At 35.0% G+C, this 18,232-nt stretch overlaps 2 protein-coding genes and 1 long non-coding RNA gene across 4 annotated transcripts; 1 reads left to right on the top strand and 2 right to left on the bottom strand.

Annotated features, from left to right (window-relative positions):
- Positions 1 to 1,349: 1,349 nt before the first annotated feature.
- On the bottom strand, positions 1,350 to 5,354 carry LOC102625691 (protein transport protein sec31). 2 transcript variants are annotated; one of them, XM_025095262.2, is made up of 3 exons: positions 4,838 to 5,354; positions 3,736 to 4,005; positions 1,350 to 2,748 (listed from the first exon to the last, which is right to left on the bottom strand). In XM_025095262.2, the coding sequence occupies exons 1-3, from the start codon at positions 5,141 to 5,143 to the stop codon at positions 1,630 to 1,632; spliced, it is 1,695 nt and encodes a 564-aa protein (XP_024951030.2). In that variant the 5' UTR covers positions 5,144 to 5,354; the 3' UTR covers positions 1,350 to 1,629. The 2 variants fall into 2 exon arrangements, with proteins under 2 accessions (XP_024951030.2, XP_006470271.2); XM_006470208.3 differs by having other exon boundaries at positions 4,832 to 5,353.
- A 4,250-nt stretch (positions 5,355 to 9,604) lies between these two features.
- LOC102626267 (uncharacterized) lies at positions 9,605 to 10,806 on the top strand. The gene is made up of 2 exons (XR_008052388.1): positions 9,605 to 9,970; positions 10,405 to 10,806. It is a non-coding gene; the product is annotated as an uncharacterized LOC102626267 (long non-coding RNA).
- A 1,940-nt stretch (positions 10,807 to 12,746) lies between these two features.
- Positions 12,747 to 16,258, bottom strand: LOC102625978 (probable galactinol--sucrose galactosyltransferase 5). The gene is made up of 4 exons (XM_006470209.4): positions 14,713 to 16,258; positions 14,361 to 14,538; positions 13,551 to 13,918; positions 12,747 to 13,444 (listed from the first exon to the last, which is right to left on the bottom strand). The coding sequence occupies exons 1-4, from the start codon at positions 15,958 to 15,960 to the stop codon at positions 12,872 to 12,874; spliced, it is 2,367 nt and encodes a 788-aa protein (XP_006470272.2). The 5' UTR covers positions 15,961 to 16,258; the 3' UTR covers positions 12,747 to 12,871.
- Between the last annotated feature and the right edge of the window lie 1,974 nt (positions 16,259 to 18,232).

The following is an 18,232-nucleotide window of genomic DNA, read 5'->3' as shown; positions in this document are numbered from 1 at the left end:
ATTTGGTCGATTATGACACCCAATGATTTGCAAAAGCATTTGAAGGAGTTAGTTTAAAATGGAGTTTTCACATCCATAGCCACTAAATGTTTTTAAAAGGTTTGGGATCAATGTTTTTGTTAAAAATAAGGGATATATATGTAAACTACTACTGAAAAATGAAGGCCAGGAAGGAAACAAAAGAGTTATTTGATAACTCATTTCGTGTAGGCTTTCTTACCAAATGTTACTAAACATTGGATCATTTCGGACACATCTCCTGAGAAACTTAGGAACAATGACATGATATTTATGGATTATTTGTATGTCATTAGAAGAATAAGTTTATCATTAACAATAAAAGTTAAATATGCCAATTAAATGCTATGAACAAAAAATTATATATGCTATGAAGAATGAGTTTCTAATAATAAGAATTTTTTTTTTCAAAAGACAGAAAAAGGATTGGTGGTGATAAATTAATTTTTAAAGTATTGACATGCTTACAAAGTAATTTCATAAAGTTTGTATCCAAAAAAATGTGAAACATAACCTATCATTCATATATTGATGCTATGAAATTATCTTATTTAATAATAGTATAAAATATCAACTATTATTAAACGCATAACAATTTTGGTGATACGTCATTTAAAATTCAAAAGTCTACTCATTTGTTATTCCTTGTTTGTACAATAATATTGTATCCTTTTTTTTTTCCCTAAAGACACATTTTAGTTCGTTAACACGAGTAACTCTTGGGTACTAGCTTCTCTGCGTTTCCACTGTTTCTAGTTACTTGATCAACATTCAAGGTTTCTTTGCTTTGCATACAAAATGGAACTATAGCTGACTTCTTAAAAAAGAAACACTTGTTATTAGGCTCAGCTAAATGCTTTATATTTTACCAAGCCTTTCTTGGTCCATAGAGAACAAGACTGCCTATTTTGGCATATGCATAAAAGATACTGCTAGTTGAAAACATAGCATGAATTCCAAGTTCAAGATATTGAAGATATTGACAGCATTGCAAATTTGAAACAAGTCGAGGGATTTTAATATAAAAAGCATAATTGCAAATCATGGCCGCTACTTCAAAGTCACCCTCCAGGCATATGTAGAATCAGTGACGAGTAAACAAGAAATAAAAAATACGCCTTCATCATTTGCCGACAATTTTAATATCTTACAAGAACATCGACCGCAAATTGGTTGTCCTAAATAGAGCACAATAGAATAATTTCATTTGCAGTAACCTAATAATCTAATATCCATTACCCATTTGGCTAACTTGATTCCTTATCTAAACAGCAAATTTCTAAATCAAAACCCACGAAGTCTCGTCTTCTTCCACCGGATAACAGTTACAATTAAATGAGAAACACTTGAGAATCCACTTCAAATTATTCTTAGTATGGACAAATTGATCAGATGCGATCATTCGAATTCACAAACCAGAGTCTTAAGACATACAAGAAAACCAGCTTCAAAGCAACCCAAGCAACCCAGCAATCAAAGAATAAAAGAAAACAATTTATCCAAAGAGGAGACGCTAACCCCTAATTTCAAAGCAAATAGTTACCCCTCAGCGAAGTTGATCTAGAAAGAAGTGACAAATTCTATACATTAGAATGAATCAAAAGATCCATGTTATCGACCAAACCAACCTCTCGGGGGCTGGACTTCCCCATCACTCATCAGCTTATCCAACACCTTATTCAGGTCAACTGACTGGCCATTCTCTGTCATCTTTTGAACTGTCGCTCTAACATGGTCTCTGGGGAATCCCATACTAGCCACTTTGGCAACCACATCATCAATGGGAACCCTATTTCCAGTTCCAGGAGAACCTGGTCCACCACTAGCCCCTGAAGCGGAAGGAATTGATTGGGGTAATACCCGAGCACTTGGGAGTTGAAGATAACCACTTCCACCACTGTGCATCATAGCAGAAGAGTGTTGCTGTGGTTTTATTGTGGAGCCACTAACATACTGAGAAGGTGGTCCACCGTAAGGATGTGGTTCGTTTGGCCCAGAATGTGTCCCGTACCCTGTAGGAAACCCAGAATTTGGTCTGCTGGGTGGTGACTCATATAAGTGAGAAGGTGGAGCTCCGTAATACGTTTGTGAGGGAGGGGACACACTTGGTGTCTGAGAAGCAGGCTGGCGAAGGTTTGGTGGGTAGTTTTGAGAAGGCATGTAAGCTGTCTCTTCAGGAAGGTGGCCTAATGAAGACTGAGATAGAGGCAGCTGAGGTGGCTGAGAGTAAGATGGTGGTGGGGTAGGTTGATATGGTTGGTGTGGAGGAGCTGGAGGAGGGGCCTGTGACTGCTGAGTTGGAGGAACTGGGTATTGTTGACTTGGGACATCTTGAGTTTGACCAGGTATTGGATGATAAGGATCTCGCTGAGATACAGTAGGGTTCTGGCTCTGGAGGAACTGATTTGGAAGCTGAACAGCAGGTGGTAGGTTTTGTTGCGGAGCAGCTGGTAGATTCTGTTGTGTAGCAGGTGATAGATTCTGCTGCAGAGCTGGAGGAGCAATTGTGGAAGGAAGAGGAGGAACTGACTGCGGAAAAGTAACAGGAGGAGAAGGATGCTGAATGTGAGATTGCAGGGAAGCAGATGCTGATTGGTGCACCGCCTCTGTGTGCACGGTGCTCCGGCTTTCTGATGGCTGATCTACCTTGGACCCTTGCAGTTTTCCATGCTGCATCTGAGCCTCCAACATCTCTTGCTTATCCTTTAAAACAAGTATCCCTGATTGCACCTGCGTTTGATCGACGACAATTACCATTATGAGCAACAAGAGAAAATATACAAATAAAACCATATCACCCGACAAAACTTCAGCATTTCATCAAAATACACCAATGGAGGAGGAAAAAGGAAACAAAGGAAAAGAGGAAGCAGAGAGAAGCCTTCTATAATGAGGTCCAAACCATCCAACACAAGAAGTACACTTAAAGAAAGAATGAAAGAATGAAAATGTGTTTGTCTATCTGAGTTATTACCACCTAAGTCGACCTCTTAGGTTTTAATATCTCCAAACCTGATGCAGCTTTGACTAGATCCTAGAACAATTTCTTTTAATACGAAATAAAAAAAAAATGACATCCCATCATTCTGAATTATCAGATTCCTACCTCCTTCAACATGATAGTCCTAAATAATCCAATATAATTCTACCTGATGAGCTGCCAAAACCATATATTCAGCATTGAAAATCCTAGGCCCACTTCTGATATTGAAATTTAACTTCACATTGGGGTTAAAATGATGACAAATTTAGGCACATAGTTGTTGCTAACTAATGCCAAATATGTTAACATTAAGAGCAAGACAAGATGGAAAGATGAGCATCTTTAGATGAAAATTGTAAAGCTAATCTCTTTCAGAAGAAAGCTAGGCTTGATGACTTCAATGTGGAGAAAAATATTTTATTGTCTACCAAACATGTGACATTTCCAAAGAATCTACCATCTTCAAGGCACATTAAACCAAGTTCCCTCAAGTTCTAAAATCTAAAGGTCGATTCCTATAGAATTGACATATTTGATTATGTCAAATACAAGCAGCTTATCATGAATCTGGAGGAAGCACTTTGCAATAACTAATGGGAGTAGTTGAAAGTAGAAAAGATTTCCATAGCATCTCCCATCAGATGCAGTGCTTACGCCATCGACCATGCGCATCTAGCGCAGAGGCGATCAAGATTGGAGCAAGCAATAAGAGAAAGGATCAATGAAGAAGATACCTCTCTCAAAATATTTTCCACCTGCCTCATTTTTCCATCAGTGCTTGCATGATTGCTTCCAACAGATACCTTCAAATCATCAACAGAACTCTCAAGGTTGCGGGTTCTAGCATCCAATTGTGTTAGCCGTGCACTGACACCTTCAAGCACATGCAGTAAATTGTCAGCATATTTCTTCATTGTTTGATCAATATCTGAAACTATGGTAGCATCAGAGCGATTTCCCAGGTTGAATTTTGGGCAGTCAAAATTGTCCAGAGAACCAAAATTCTGTACACAACAAGGAAACATATAAATTTAGAGTAAACAAAACAAGTTGAATACAAATGCTATCATCATTGACCTCCTAGCAACACAGTAGCAAAATTTACACAAAACTGTCCATAACCCAAGCAAAGAACCAGAAATCCAATACAATATTATTTTTTAAAGAAATAATCAAAAAAGAATGATTGAACTAAATGCATAGAGAAAGCACCAATCAAGAAGACAAATAAAGGAACTGAAAAAAGATAGATCTTCCAATGTCCAAACACCAACTTGTTTGCACACAGACACCAAGAGAAGAGAGATAGCTTAACCAAGGAAACATAAAGAATCTAAAATGTATGAGCACAAAGCCGCAGCAGGGCTGCCACTTTAGTAACAGTGTTTAAAACCTGAGTAAACAACAATAGTGAGACCAAAAGACTCAGCTCCAAGCGTGACTAAATCCAAGACTATACTCAAACAGGGGGGAAAAACGCACACACATTTCTGCATAATGCTCCTCACTAGATTCCATTGGCAGATTCTGAGTGTATTTTGAGCTATGATGCTGACTCCTAATATATATAACCGTTGTTTCAAAAGATAAAGACAACGCACTAGATTTGGCGAAAGTGGACCCAAAATTAATCCCAAGTGTTAACAGTTAAACAAAGCACAAAACAAATCTTTCACTAATCGCATTGCGTTCACCTAATGAATAGCAATTCATCACCAATGAAACAATAAATTTAATCCATAAAATATCTCACACACAGACAAAAACACCCGACAATAATCAAAACCCATCTGGATTACAAACAAATAAAAGAGAGTGCCAAATACTCACTCTCACCGGAGGCAAAGAAGAGTTTGGTTTATTCTCAGAAGAATTCCAAACCCTAGCACCAACAGCAGCATCGTTGTTAACAGAAGAGTCCAAATTAAGAGACTGAGACAAGCCACCACGAATCGGCAGAAAATCGTAACTGGGCACGATCTCTTCTTTCTTAATCCCAATCCCATTATTATTCGCATCGCGATCGTCCTCTTCGTGCTGCGGCGGACGATGATGATTCGTCAGATCCATCAAGTCTTTGTCCATGCTCGGCGACGACGTCAAATCCATTATCTGCTTGTCCATGAACTGCGATGTATTCATCGCAGAGTGGATGATGAATTGACGATGATGATTGAGAGATAGATAGACAGATTATTAACGACGAAGGGTTTGTTGGTTTCTTATAGACGACGAAAAGGAGTATCTGTTTTGGTTAAATTTTGATTATAATTTTTGAGTTCGGGTCGGTGACTCGGTGTCAGCATCGTCGCTGCTGTTGTGCTGTGCCGCGTTGCGTTACGGTGCGTAGTTACTACATTATGGCGTTATCGATAATTCTCTGTTTAATCGTATCATTGGGAAAGCACCAGTTTAGGAAATTGGGCCGCCATCAGGCCCAAATCCTCACCTTCTCATTGTCTCAGGGTATTATCACACACCTCCCCTGATTTTTTCCAATATTCCAATTTGATGCGGATAATGTAAAATTAGGCCGATATCTCCCCTTCTAGCAGGTATGACAAGTTGACAACGAGGAGATGTAGAGGCACCAATATGATGACAACAGTTTGTGTTTAAGACCATTACACGATTAGTGACACGACTAATTCTCCAACAACCAAAAAAAGTACACAACTAATTATTTTGAGTTGTTTAGATTTTAGTCATAAATTATAAATCTATCATATTTCAACTTAAAAAATGAAAATGAAAATAATATTATGCGGCAATGATTACAAACAATATCCAAACTTAACAAAATTCTAGAGATGCAAATTTAATTGTACAAACAAATACCAACAATTATAAAACGAAACCTTTACAACACAATAATTAATAATTAAACTAAGCAGGACACATGATTTCCTTGACTTTGCTCTACTATAAATGGGTGGAGGCTATGAATCCATGGTATTGTATTTTAAGGTTAAAAAAAATGATTATGAATTATATTTCTCTTTAAAGAAGTGTTCGTTGCTTCTATGCTTTTTGCCTTATAGACAAATCTGTTATGTACAAAACGTCGTTCAAATTATAGAATTTCGGTAACCATGTTCGATCACAATATCATTGACTCTAAAAACGTTTTCAAGTATGTTGGGTGTTGTGAGGTGGTGAATCAAGTTAGCTTTCCAAAAACGACTGCGTTTTGGAACTGTAAAAGCTTCGTTAGCTCACATGCTGCTCAGCTGCTTCATAACAAAAAACGATTTAGACAAAACGACAACGATCCAGCTCATTTTGGATAACAGTTTAAGTAACCATGTGAGGAAGCATGTGAGGAAGCATGTGATGGAGGTTGTTCCGAGTTCGTTAAAGGTTGTTAACCACGTGTCAACAATCCATACAATCTGGAAATTAAGCTAGCTATCTAAACATGGTATAAAGGTTGGTTTTGGGGCAAGTTCAGGAACGATTCTAGAGTCTTGCAGTGAGGGTTTTGTGTGAGAGAAAGTGTTATCTTGTTCTCTGTAAAGTCTGGTGTAAGGCTCTGTAACAATCTTCATTGTTGATTCAATAAAGCTCATCTTGAGGCTTCTCTCGTGGATGTAAGCTGAGCATTCCATGCTTAGCTGAACCACTTAAAATTTTGGTTTATATGGGTTCTTGTTTCTAGTTTTGTTCATGATCAAATTCTTGTTCTTTTGTTACTGAGTGAGTTTATCTGATTAGATCTTGGGTTTGTGCAACTTGTATTGACTAGATCACTAGCACCTTGGGCAGTGATCAGTCTAGTTTGAGTTTAAAAGACTTGCTGGTCACTACAGGTGTATTTGTATCGCTAATTTCATCAGGCACAATATAAAAACAGTTAACTTTCTTAGTCACTATGAAATTAGTTTCAAATTATCGTTGCCGGCAATGGCAGCATGCCATCTAACCCAAATAAGTATTCATTGTTACAAGGTGAAAAATAAATTTCAAGTTAAAATACATTCATAAACTATTAATGCTCGAACCATGAATGAGCTAACCGTCTCTTTGGGTTAGTTTTCTTATGGCCTTAGACAGTAGTGGCTCGACCTCTAAGCAATTTAGGTGGTTGCCTAAGGCCCCATTTTACATGAAGGCCCCATGAGATAATTACTTTATATACAAAAGAAGAAAATGAATTTAAAATTCATTATTATTCATTTTATTTCTTATTATTTGGTAATTATGTTTTCCTAAATAAACTATCAAATTCTTATAAAGTTTATTTAATGTAGTAATTAGTAGTTTTAATTCATACAAAACTGATCAATTAATAGTTTCAATCATGCAAATTCTCTATTTCATTGTTAGAATTAATTTGTTATAATTAAAAAGTTTTATATTCATTTTAAACCTCTATAAAAAACCCCACATTTATTACTTCATCCATTAAAATTTTCCTCCAACAATCAAAACATGATATGTTCTTAGTGTTTGAGAGAAAGAAATAGAGAAGGAAAAAAAGTCCCACTTCCTCTACTTTCTACTCAAGAAGAAAAAGAAAAAGAAAAAAATCTAATAGTTTTCTCTATTCTCTATGATTATTGGTCATTACTCAAATCCTCAAACAATTAATATAAAGATAAAGTTAATTTATGATTTCATCTCAAATTTCAGATTTTATCTTTTTATTATTCTCTTAGTTAGTTGTGTTATCTATTTGTTCTTATTTCTTTTTAATATATTCTTTTATTCGTCTACTTTTTTTTGTGTGCTTGTTTTATTATTTTGAAGTAAAACTATATCGAAAAACTTTAGAAAATAGACGAATAGAAAAATTAATGTAATCTAGAAAATGAGTAATAAAAAGGATGTAAATTGAGTTAGAAAAACAATGAGTGAAAATTTTATAATTGAATTAAAATTTCATGGATTAGCAATAGTAGAATAAAATTTTATTTAATGTTTTACATTTTAGAGTGTTTAAAGAATCGATTGTCAATAAATAATGTATAACTAATATATGTAGTTCTAAATTTTAGGAAAAACTAATTAAAATCATTTGCCTAAGGCTCTAAACATGGTCGAGCCGGTCCTGGCCTTAGAGCGACTGGCCCAACATCTCCACGATATATATTGATCCCGTCAAAATCAATCATTAAAAAAGTGGTGAGTGAGCAACATTTTATGATCGGGTTATTATCCATTGACCACTTGATTTTTTTTTTTTTTAAATACACAATTTTTTTTTACAGCACTCCACCTGAAGTTAATGTTTTTTTTCATTGGTCCACTTTGGTTATAACACGGTTAGAACTTTGTTGACATCATAAGAGCAAAATTATCATTTCACAACGATATTGTTTGAAGACACAAGTAGATAAGTGCAAAACAATATAACTTCAAGTGGAATTAGCAAAAAAAATATATTAAGAATTATGTATTTTTCAAAAAATGCAAAAAAAAAAGTCGTTAGTGGATAATTGTCCTTTTATATTTGTGGGTAAAAAAGTTATTTATACAATATTTTGTTAGTTCTCTTAACAGATTGAAGTCATAAATGGACATATGCAAAATAATATAATTTTGAGTGGAGTTTAGCAAAAAAAATTAAGAATTGTATATTTTTGAAAAAGTGCGAAAAAATAAATAGTCGGTGGATAATTACTCTTTATGGTATTTGTTTACAGTAATCCATGTAAACTTCACTAATTTTTAAGAGACATCTATTCCATTATAACTAGGACTACTCTAATGTTCAAAAAATACCTACTCCACTCACATACTGGGACTATTGAGGAATAGCTACTGTTCATATTTCGCAATTTTAACCTAATGCCTACTCGATTGGGACTATTTTTAATTAATCATGTGAAGTAGCCCAAATTTTAACCTTTGATAATAATTAGGACTATACTATTATTCGAGATATGTCTACTATACTTATATACTGAGACTATTTGTCTACTCTATTGACATACTGAGACTACTTTACATTATTAATCTTGTGAAGCATCCTAGATTTTAACATTCACTAATATTATTGAGGGATGCTTACTCCACTCATTATGTGACTACTTGCTTACACTACTCACATTCTAAGATTACTTTACATTAATCTTGAGAAGTAGTTTAGATTTTAATTTTCACTAATATTATCAAGGAATGCTTAGTCCACTCACATTTCGCGATTTTAACCTAGTGCTTACTTTACTCACAGACTGGGACTACTTTATATTAATGTTGTGAAGTAGTCCAAATTTTAACCTTCATTAATATTATCAAGGGATGCTTACTCCACTCAATTATATTATAATTGATAATTGAATTAGACCCCATAATTCTTTTTTTTTTTCAGGTTTCAAACACTTGCTCTCACATGTGTTCTCCCATTTGGCCAAAGGCTTGTTGGTTGTTGACTTTGAATATCTAACATTTGATGAGATGAATTATTTGAATTTGTGTAAAATGTTTTAAGTTAAAATCCAAACATTCTTACTTTTGTTATACTTTTTAATAAACTCTTGAGGCTGTAACTATGTTATCTCGAAGATATTTAGAGTTGGCAAAAAAGTTCAGGCCAGCACAAGCCAAGCCCGCGGGATAAAATTATGGATAGGGGCTTGAAAAATATAAGGGTCACGTAGATTGAGTTTGGATAAGACCCTTTATATTTGTATATAAAAAACAATTCAAATTGAAAAAAATGAAAAACTCAAAACCCATGAACCTGAATGAGTAATGCCCACATGAGTCACACACACCCACCCAAAGTGCAGCAACAGCCAATAGTGAACAGCCGCACCTTCAATTGCCTTTGCCTCACACCAAAATGGAGATATGATTGAGCAAAAAAAGTGTGACGAACAAAGACTCAGATGAGAAAAATGAAAAAAAGCCACGTTTGTCTTTTGTTCGTTGAGTGATCACGCAGCTTGGTGCTGGGCTGAACACTAGATGCCTTTCTTTATTGATTCTGGGTTTGATTGCTATGCTTTCAGCTTGCTGAGTCAGGTCATTCTTTCTCTCTTAATTTTTCTTATCATTATTTTAAGCTTAATTGGTTCTAGGTTTTATTCATGCACTGTTAATTGGTTGTTGCATCTGATGATTTTACTATTTTTTGTCAATCTTGAAACTTAATTGGTTTGAATTCTTGTGGCACTATCTGATGACTGATTTGAATGGTTCTTGGCTTAGTAGTGTTTTGTTGCTTCAATTTAATGGCATCACAGCATAGATACTAAGGGAATACAGAAGAAAATTTTATATTGCATCTTAAAGAAAATTAAATGTGGATGAATCTCTACATAATTTCACTTTCTCTATTGTTTATTTTTTAATTCCTTTCTATTAATCTGTATAAAAATATTTTTTTTTAAAAATCAATTAGTAATTGTTTTTTTATTTATTATTTATGTTAACATTTTTTTTTTGGTTAAGTGAAGCTCCTGACGAAAAACTTTTTACTAAAGAAAAATTGAAGAATGAGGAAGAAGTCGTTTGCAAATATTAGATTAGTTTGTTTTCAATATTAGTATTTGTGATTTATTATGTTGTATTACTAATATTTTATATATTAATTTATTTTGTATTGGTTGATCATCTTTAATTTAAGTTTTTTTAGTTTATTAAAAAATAATTTAAAAATTCATAGAAACTCAAGCCCTTGGATGGGCTTTTGGAGAGCCTAGGCCTAATGACAAAAACATGGGCTTGGGCCTGGGTCCTATATCATATCCTAAGATTTGTGCACTGTAAAAACATCATATTTTGTTAACTTTTTGTCCATGAGACAATGCCTAAACAGTATGGTAAAGGTATTAGAGGTGTTCAGTGGTTTAATTTTATGTATTGAGTTTTGTCATATCCAAGACCAATCCATCATATATTGAATTTTATATTTTGGATATAATTTGATCCAATTATTATTTGAAATCCAATAAAATCTAAAATAATGAAAAGCCAAATCCAATTCAATCTAATTAGAATAAAATAAATTACAAATAAAAATAATCAATTACTTTCTAGAATTCTGATTACTAACAATTGTAAAAAAAAAATCAACTCTTTTAATATTTCATGATTCATGTATTCATTATCATTTGGTTGAAAAAAAATATTTAAATATTGAAAGCAAATAGTAGTTCTGATTTGCAGTTTTACTTTGTATTATTATTATATAATTATACAAATAAAGCTATGTGAACCCACTAGTATAATTAATAAACCCTTTTTCTCACTAAACCCATCAACAAAAATTAAAAATTTATATTTTACTCAACAAACCTAACTATATGCCAAATATACTCTTTATATATGCTTGAAAAGTGAAAACCCATCATTGTTAAGCGATCGTAAATTCTTCAATGGTTAATTAAAAAAAATAAAAAAGCACAGAAATCTCTTTTACTGCAAATTAACGAAATGAATTTTTCCGTCAATTCTCATACTTGCAACAACGAGCAACTAAAACAATTTGAAATAATTAGTGATTTACGTATAGTAAAGCACAATTAAAGTCTACAAGAAATGAAAATTCATAATTGTTCAAGAAAATTTTTTAGTCAAAAGATAGTTTTGCAAGTTTGTAAAACTAAAAAGGTGAATGTAGAGATAATCTTTATTTTATTTTTTGAATTTGTCTTATTTTTTGCATTGCCTTAACTCAGGCTTTGCCTCTTGGGTACTGTCCTAATTATTATACTTAAGTCGTATATAGTCCTATAATTGCAACTATATGGCGATGTATTTCTTGATCCATTTAATACATGTTATTTCTTGATCAATTTGATACGTGTTATTACCTTAAAAAAAAAAGTAATTCTACATAGTTTTTAAGTAATAAAATTTTCAGTTTAAATATGAGTTTATAAAGTAGTTTTGTAGGTTCAAACAGCCTTGTCCTATACAAAACTAGTTTTTTTTTTTAATAGAAAAAATAGATTTTTAAAAATAAATAAAGAAAATGAAATTAATTGGTTAGATTACTTTATGTTGGATTTGAACACATGGATCCATAAACCAATAGAATAATATTGGATTTTTTATTTTATAATCCAATCTAATCAAAAGGTCACAAAAATTAGATTGATTTGGATTGAATTGATTGGATCTTGAGCAGCCCTAAAAAGTGTTATGGGTAGACCAAATTATTAGATGTATTGTTACTTTGTTTAGAATAATAAAATGGTCAGAGTATTTTTTTAAGGTGCAAATACTTACAACCCAAAAATAGTACCCCAAAGCGTGAGTTACAAAATTGCCCACTCTAAATTAATAACCAAAAGAAGACAATATACGAAATATATTTGAGCCATTGTGATATTAATTGTACCGAGCCGAGCAGTTGCATTTGTAGGCAAGGGTAGCCAGACCAATTTTTATTAAATTACAACTTTATTAATTTTATTTTCTAACATTATTTATAAAAAAAAAAATTCAATCAATCTTGAGTAGTTTTAATAGTGAGGGACGGTTTAAAGCAATCGTGAACTGATTTTCATTTTTTTAATAAATTGTTTTTTTTTGTCCTAATGCATACACCCTTTATCAAGACACCTGTTAAGAGCAATTCATAGTTCTAAATTAAAATTTATAAAAATATGCATCACTTTACATTTCAATGAGTTTGAAAAGATTAACGTTACAAATTTAGAACTGGAAAAATTTGCCTAGTCCATCATGTACATCATACTAGTAACAATATATGGCAAAAGAAATTCAAGACTTTGGATGAAGCTATTCAAATTAAAGAAGAAGAGTAATGGACAAGAACTGAAGAAAGATGTTAGTAATAAATCTTACTGTACTTTTATTGTACTTGAATACACTTAGTTAAACTTGCTCATAATTTGGCATCAAAATGTGAAATATATAGATAACGGACTCTCATTGATATAGCCTGGTCTAGCTCTAAAATAAGTACTCAATTACAGATAAACCAGAAGGGCTAGACCACGGCACTTGAATAGCAACCATGTGGCCTTCATACTCAAATGCAACTTCGTTTCCATCAATCTTGCAAGCTCTTGGTTTCTCAGAAGCAAAGACTCTCATTTCACCACTTCCCTTCACTCCAATTTCCACTGAATTCTCATCATCATCGTAGGACAAAGACTGGATTGCGCCGCCGGTGTTGAGCATGTTCACCAGCCCAATGGGAGCAAACTGCACGGATGGCGATGTTCCTCCAGGCAGCAGAGTCACAGCAGACACAGTGATGAGCTCAAAACTGAATGGCTCCAATGATATCTCAATGTTTTCATATGGCTTGGAGAGAACGAGCTTCTTGGCTTCTTGCAAGTACATGGCAAAGACTTGAACCCCTTCAATGGAAATTGGGTTCTTGCCACTGTTCCATTCAATGTCGTTTGGGTTGGTCTTGGCTGTCACCTTTTGTGAAAATTGTGAGGCACATGTGTTGCGTCGGGCTTCCCTGCACCAGCCTCCTCCTTGGCAGTTAAATGCCCCAATAACTCCAGTGTACTGTTGCAAAAATCAAATAATAAAAATTAGCAACTGGGTTATGTCCATCAGGCCCATCACATAAGGTCCAAGTTTGTATCAAATGGTACCAAAGCCAGTAACAAACCTTGTTCAGGTTCCAGATTTTGAGCATGGTCTTGCCATCATGGAGAGGGTCAGCAAAGAGGCAGTCTCTAGTCGGAAGTGCGTAGTATTCGCACCGGAGAATAGACCCATCAGGCATCGACAAGCGCTTGAGCAGCGGGAAGTTGTGTTTTCCGACACAGTCGGAAACGTAAATAGGACCGCCGGAAATTGCCCTAGAAGCAGCATGGAACTCGGCACAAGGGTGAGTAGATTGGAACATGTCCCAATCTGGGTGAATGAAGTTGCCCATCCATAAGCTGTTGTATGCACAATGCACCATGTGACAACCTTGGAGCCAAAATGTACCATTTGGATCACCAGATGGGTCAGTGCACCAAAAATCATCACCTGTGTATCACACAATTTGAAACAAACATATTATTATTAGTTCGGTTTGGGCCCAACTGAGATACCAAAGCTTCCTACATATTGGGCTCTTCCTTCAAAATTTGCTGCCGAAAAGCATGGCATGTTTCTCGCTAGGAAAAATTAATAAAAATATATATGTCGGTCCACCTAAATGATATTAACTAATTTAAATATGTGATCTCGTACACGTGGTGATCTTAGGGGTATCTGATTAATTAAAACATTTATAGTCAAATCAACACGCTTTGATCTAATTAAAATCTTTATTGCCCAAAACACAGGGAATAAAATAAAGGTAGGACTAGCCGACACTGCCTAACAAAAGTTATAAACGCAAGGAAAGAATTGATTGCATTAAAAGCTTGTTAATTAAAACTAATCCATTTTTATAAATTTTGAATGTATTAATTCGATGTCATACCAACGCGACCAAGAGCTATGGCCTCTGTCCCAAGTAACATAAAATCGTTGCAGTGCTCCATGCTGGCAATTACACCATTGCCCTTGAAGTGCTTCCTTACAGAAGCTGTTAATGCCTTGTAATATGCTTTTGCCAAGTCCACCCTTCCTCCATAATTCTCACACAATATCTCCAGCAACTGTAAAAAATAAAAATGACTAATGACGAATTTTCAAAATAATTTCGCATAAAAGAAGAAAAAAAAATTAGCAGAACCGTGCCGACCAAACGAGTCAAAAATTAATAACATAACAATAACCAACGCTAACCGAAAAAACGACACGTAAAAGCAGTTTTAAGTAAAAGCACTTACATGGATAACGTCGACTTTGACCCCATCAATACCGACTTTCTCCAGGTGTGAGTGAAGCCCTTCGTACATTTGATCAACAAGCTCCGGTGGGACGAATCCGACGCCGTTGTTGACAATTTTGTCGACGGCGAGATCCTCCATCGTAAGCTCCAATCCCGGCGACAGTTTGGGCTTGACCACCGTCGTCTTCTCCGGCAGCCCGGGAATGTTCGGCCGCAACCCACCCCAGTATCCACACAGTGCATGCCAGACGTAGACTTGGTCGACGGTCTTGAACTCATCTTTCAAGTCTCTAATGAACGCACCCATGCCTTTGTTGTCGCTGCTGTCACCGCCGTTAGGGCTGACATAATCTCTGAACTTGAAATTCTCTTGATACCTCAGGAGCCTGCATGGCATTTGCTCGCCAGCAGCCGTACGGTTTATGCCTTCACTGTCGATCGGGTCCTCATCGTGGCTGATGGACTGCCACCCGTCGTCGATGAGAACGAGGCCGGGAGGGCAGCCTCCGTCGACGAGGCCCTTAACGCCTTCCATGACGCCGTGAGGTTGCACCGTTAGATAAAATGCATCCCACGTGCACCAGCCGAACTTGTCAACAATAGGGGGCGGAGTCTTTTCGTCCAAGAGCTTGAAAGTTCCGAGATGGGATCTAACGACTCTCATGGCATCCTTGACAAGCTTGAAAGGATCGTCACCCAGGTGGACGTAAACAACGCTCCGGAAGGAGTCGCCGGTGACTTTCGTGGACCCGCTCTCGACGCAGACGTCGACGTAGTCATCGGCGCCGGGCTGGAGAGAAGCCCTAAAGGGGCCTTCGACGATGGGGAGAAGGAGAACGTAAGGCCTTCCTGTGTCGGTTGAATTATCAAGAATCACGAGTTGGGTTTCGTTCTCGAGGTCTCGGCCGTTTGAGCCGACCCAGTGGGTGGTCCACCAGACCTTGAACCGGAATATGCTCATGAACCGGATGTTCTTCAGCTTCCCTATGGGAACCACGTGGCGGCTTTTGGGTTCGAAAGAGTCGAACCCGATGAAAGATCCGACGTTGGAGAATACTGATTTTTCGGTGGCGGTGGCTGTGGAGGGAGTGAGAGTGACATTATCAGGGACATCAGAGAGGAACACGTGTCCATTTGCATGGAGTTTTGAATCCTCTAGGGTGATATCGATATTCGTTGACTGGTTATCGCTACCATCAACGAGTGTTCTGACACCAGAAGCAACTTTGCTAATGCTTGGAGCCATTTTTGAGAACAAGAAAAAAAGCAAATCAAAGAATAAGTTTGAGATCTGTGTTTTCGTAAAAAAGCTTTTGTGTGGTAATGAATGTGAGTGAATAAGAGAAGGTTGGTTTATATAGAGAATGTTCGAAGGTGGCTGAAAAGGAAAATGGTATCAAAATAATATCAGTGTGATGGTGCTTTTGAAAACTACTAGATTGTAGGCTTTGATTTTGTGTTAATGAAATCTTAAACTTGCTGTTTTTGCTGCCTCATGTAAATGGGAAGTGTTGTATTTATAGGCTATGCCATGAGGTAGAAATTTTGAGAGGAAGGTGGGGTGGGTGCTTCTTAAACATTGTCGTTTTAAAAGATGTGGCGGTTGGTTTGAACAATAAGATCTTTTCAAACCGGGTCAGTCTAGCGAGAGAGTGGAAAAAGTGAAATTTTAATTATTTAACATTATCCATTGCTAATATTATTTATTATCATATATTATATAATAATATATTAGTTTTTATTTGTGCCACACAAACATGAAATTTAAATCCTTTGAGGTTTGTGGGGTCTCAAAAGGGATGAATGTGACATCAAGATTCAAGACTCCACAAAATTAGGTTTGACGAATTAGTTATGGCCACATGTTCTTTTAGGAAATTAATTAAATGTGAGTCTACATGTAGTGATATACAAATTAAAATATTGTGCCCACTGAATGACCCTACAGTATTAAATTAATTTGCCTTGTTGTCTCCAATCCAATACTTGAAAATGAATTATGTTAAACCAAGAAAAAAATTGAAATAGATACATTCGATGGTGATAGACTAAATCAATTCTAATTTCTCGTGAATACCTAATTTTATAAACTTATTATTATTATTATTATTATTTTCTGCAATACACTATTGGTTGAATTATTTTTACACAAACCTATTTTATAAATTATTATAATAAATTTTGTATTTTTATCTTATCAATAACGTATTGATATATTACACATGCACAAATTTATATCTCTATCATTACTTATATAGTTATTATTATTGAAAATTTTAAAAGTTTGAGTTTGGGGGATATATCAATTTACTAATAGAAATTCGTTCTGGATTAAAATACTCTTAATTGGTTTTCCTGATCTTGTCTTTTTCTGAAATTTGAATGAATGAATCTATCGATGTTCCCATGGTCATTTTCAATCTACACATTTCATATCAAGTCTTTCAAGTTCTTGGAATCAATAAATTCTCAGAAAAATGCATGGGATAGGGTATCCAAGATCAATTGGTTACTTTTTACATGTTGTGAGGAATCAACGGTGGGTGAGATTAAGACGTGTGCGGTGCGCCCTTGATAATAAGGGCGGTCAAATTGTTGAGGCTTTCTAGGGTCTTCATTAACAAAATTCGATAGGCATTAATTATGACTCCCACAATTCTTTAAGCGAAAGTTTTTTTAAAATTTACTTTCCTTAATAATTCCTGTTAAGTCGGCTTCAAACTTCAAGTTTTATGAATTATGAAGGAAAAAAATTAAGTCTCTTAATTACCTGAAATACTATTATTGACGGGGGTCCAATCCTATATATAAAATGGAATACGTGGTGAATTTTAATTGGCCAAATGAAAGTTTTGCATTGAAAAATAAAAAAGATTGTAAAATATCTACATGCCCATCTTACGGAAACAGTAGTTACTAAGTGTGACTAATGCTAATTACTTGAATAATTTCTTGATTAAGATTGCACTTAGGATATTCCCTTCTCTTATTATTATTATTATTATTATTATTATTTTGTAGTTAATAACATTTATTGACTTACAAAAAAAGAAATAATGAATAAATAGTTGTGATGATGATTCCATTTGCTGATTTCCAAGGATCAACAAATAGATATCTTAGTTTAATTTCTTTAAATAATTGGATACATAAATTCAGAAAGTGCTGATCTATGATTCTTTACGTGAAGATTTGGATTTCGGACCCTTTATCTCATTTAAATTTCCTTGCTTAATTCCTTTTCACGTTTTTGGTTTTATTTTTAACCACTACTCTTTTTTTTTCCTCTCCTTTTCGGCCAATTGGGAGCATGCATTATATGAGAAAAATTCCATTCAAGAATCAACAAGAACACGCCACATCGCATGAGGGAAGCAAATAAAGCCCCCCCACCGAAAAAAAGAAGAAGGGTTATGTGGTATCTTTTGTTTTTATGCTATAAAATCTACAATAATAATGAGTGAATCCAATCCAACAACATATACTACTAGCCACTACTTCGTGTTTTCTATACCAAA

The sequence above is a fragment of the Citrus sinensis genome, chromosome 2 (assembly GCF_022201045.2).
Source record: "Citrus sinensis cultivar Valencia sweet orange chromosome 2, DVS_A1.0, whole genome shotgun sequence".
Taxonomy (NCBI): Eukaryota; Viridiplantae; Streptophyta; class Magnoliopsida; order Sapindales; family Rutaceae; genus Citrus; species Citrus sinensis.
The sequence above is the reverse complement of the archived record's forward strand: the minus strand, read 5'-3'. Positions and strand labels throughout refer to the sequence as shown.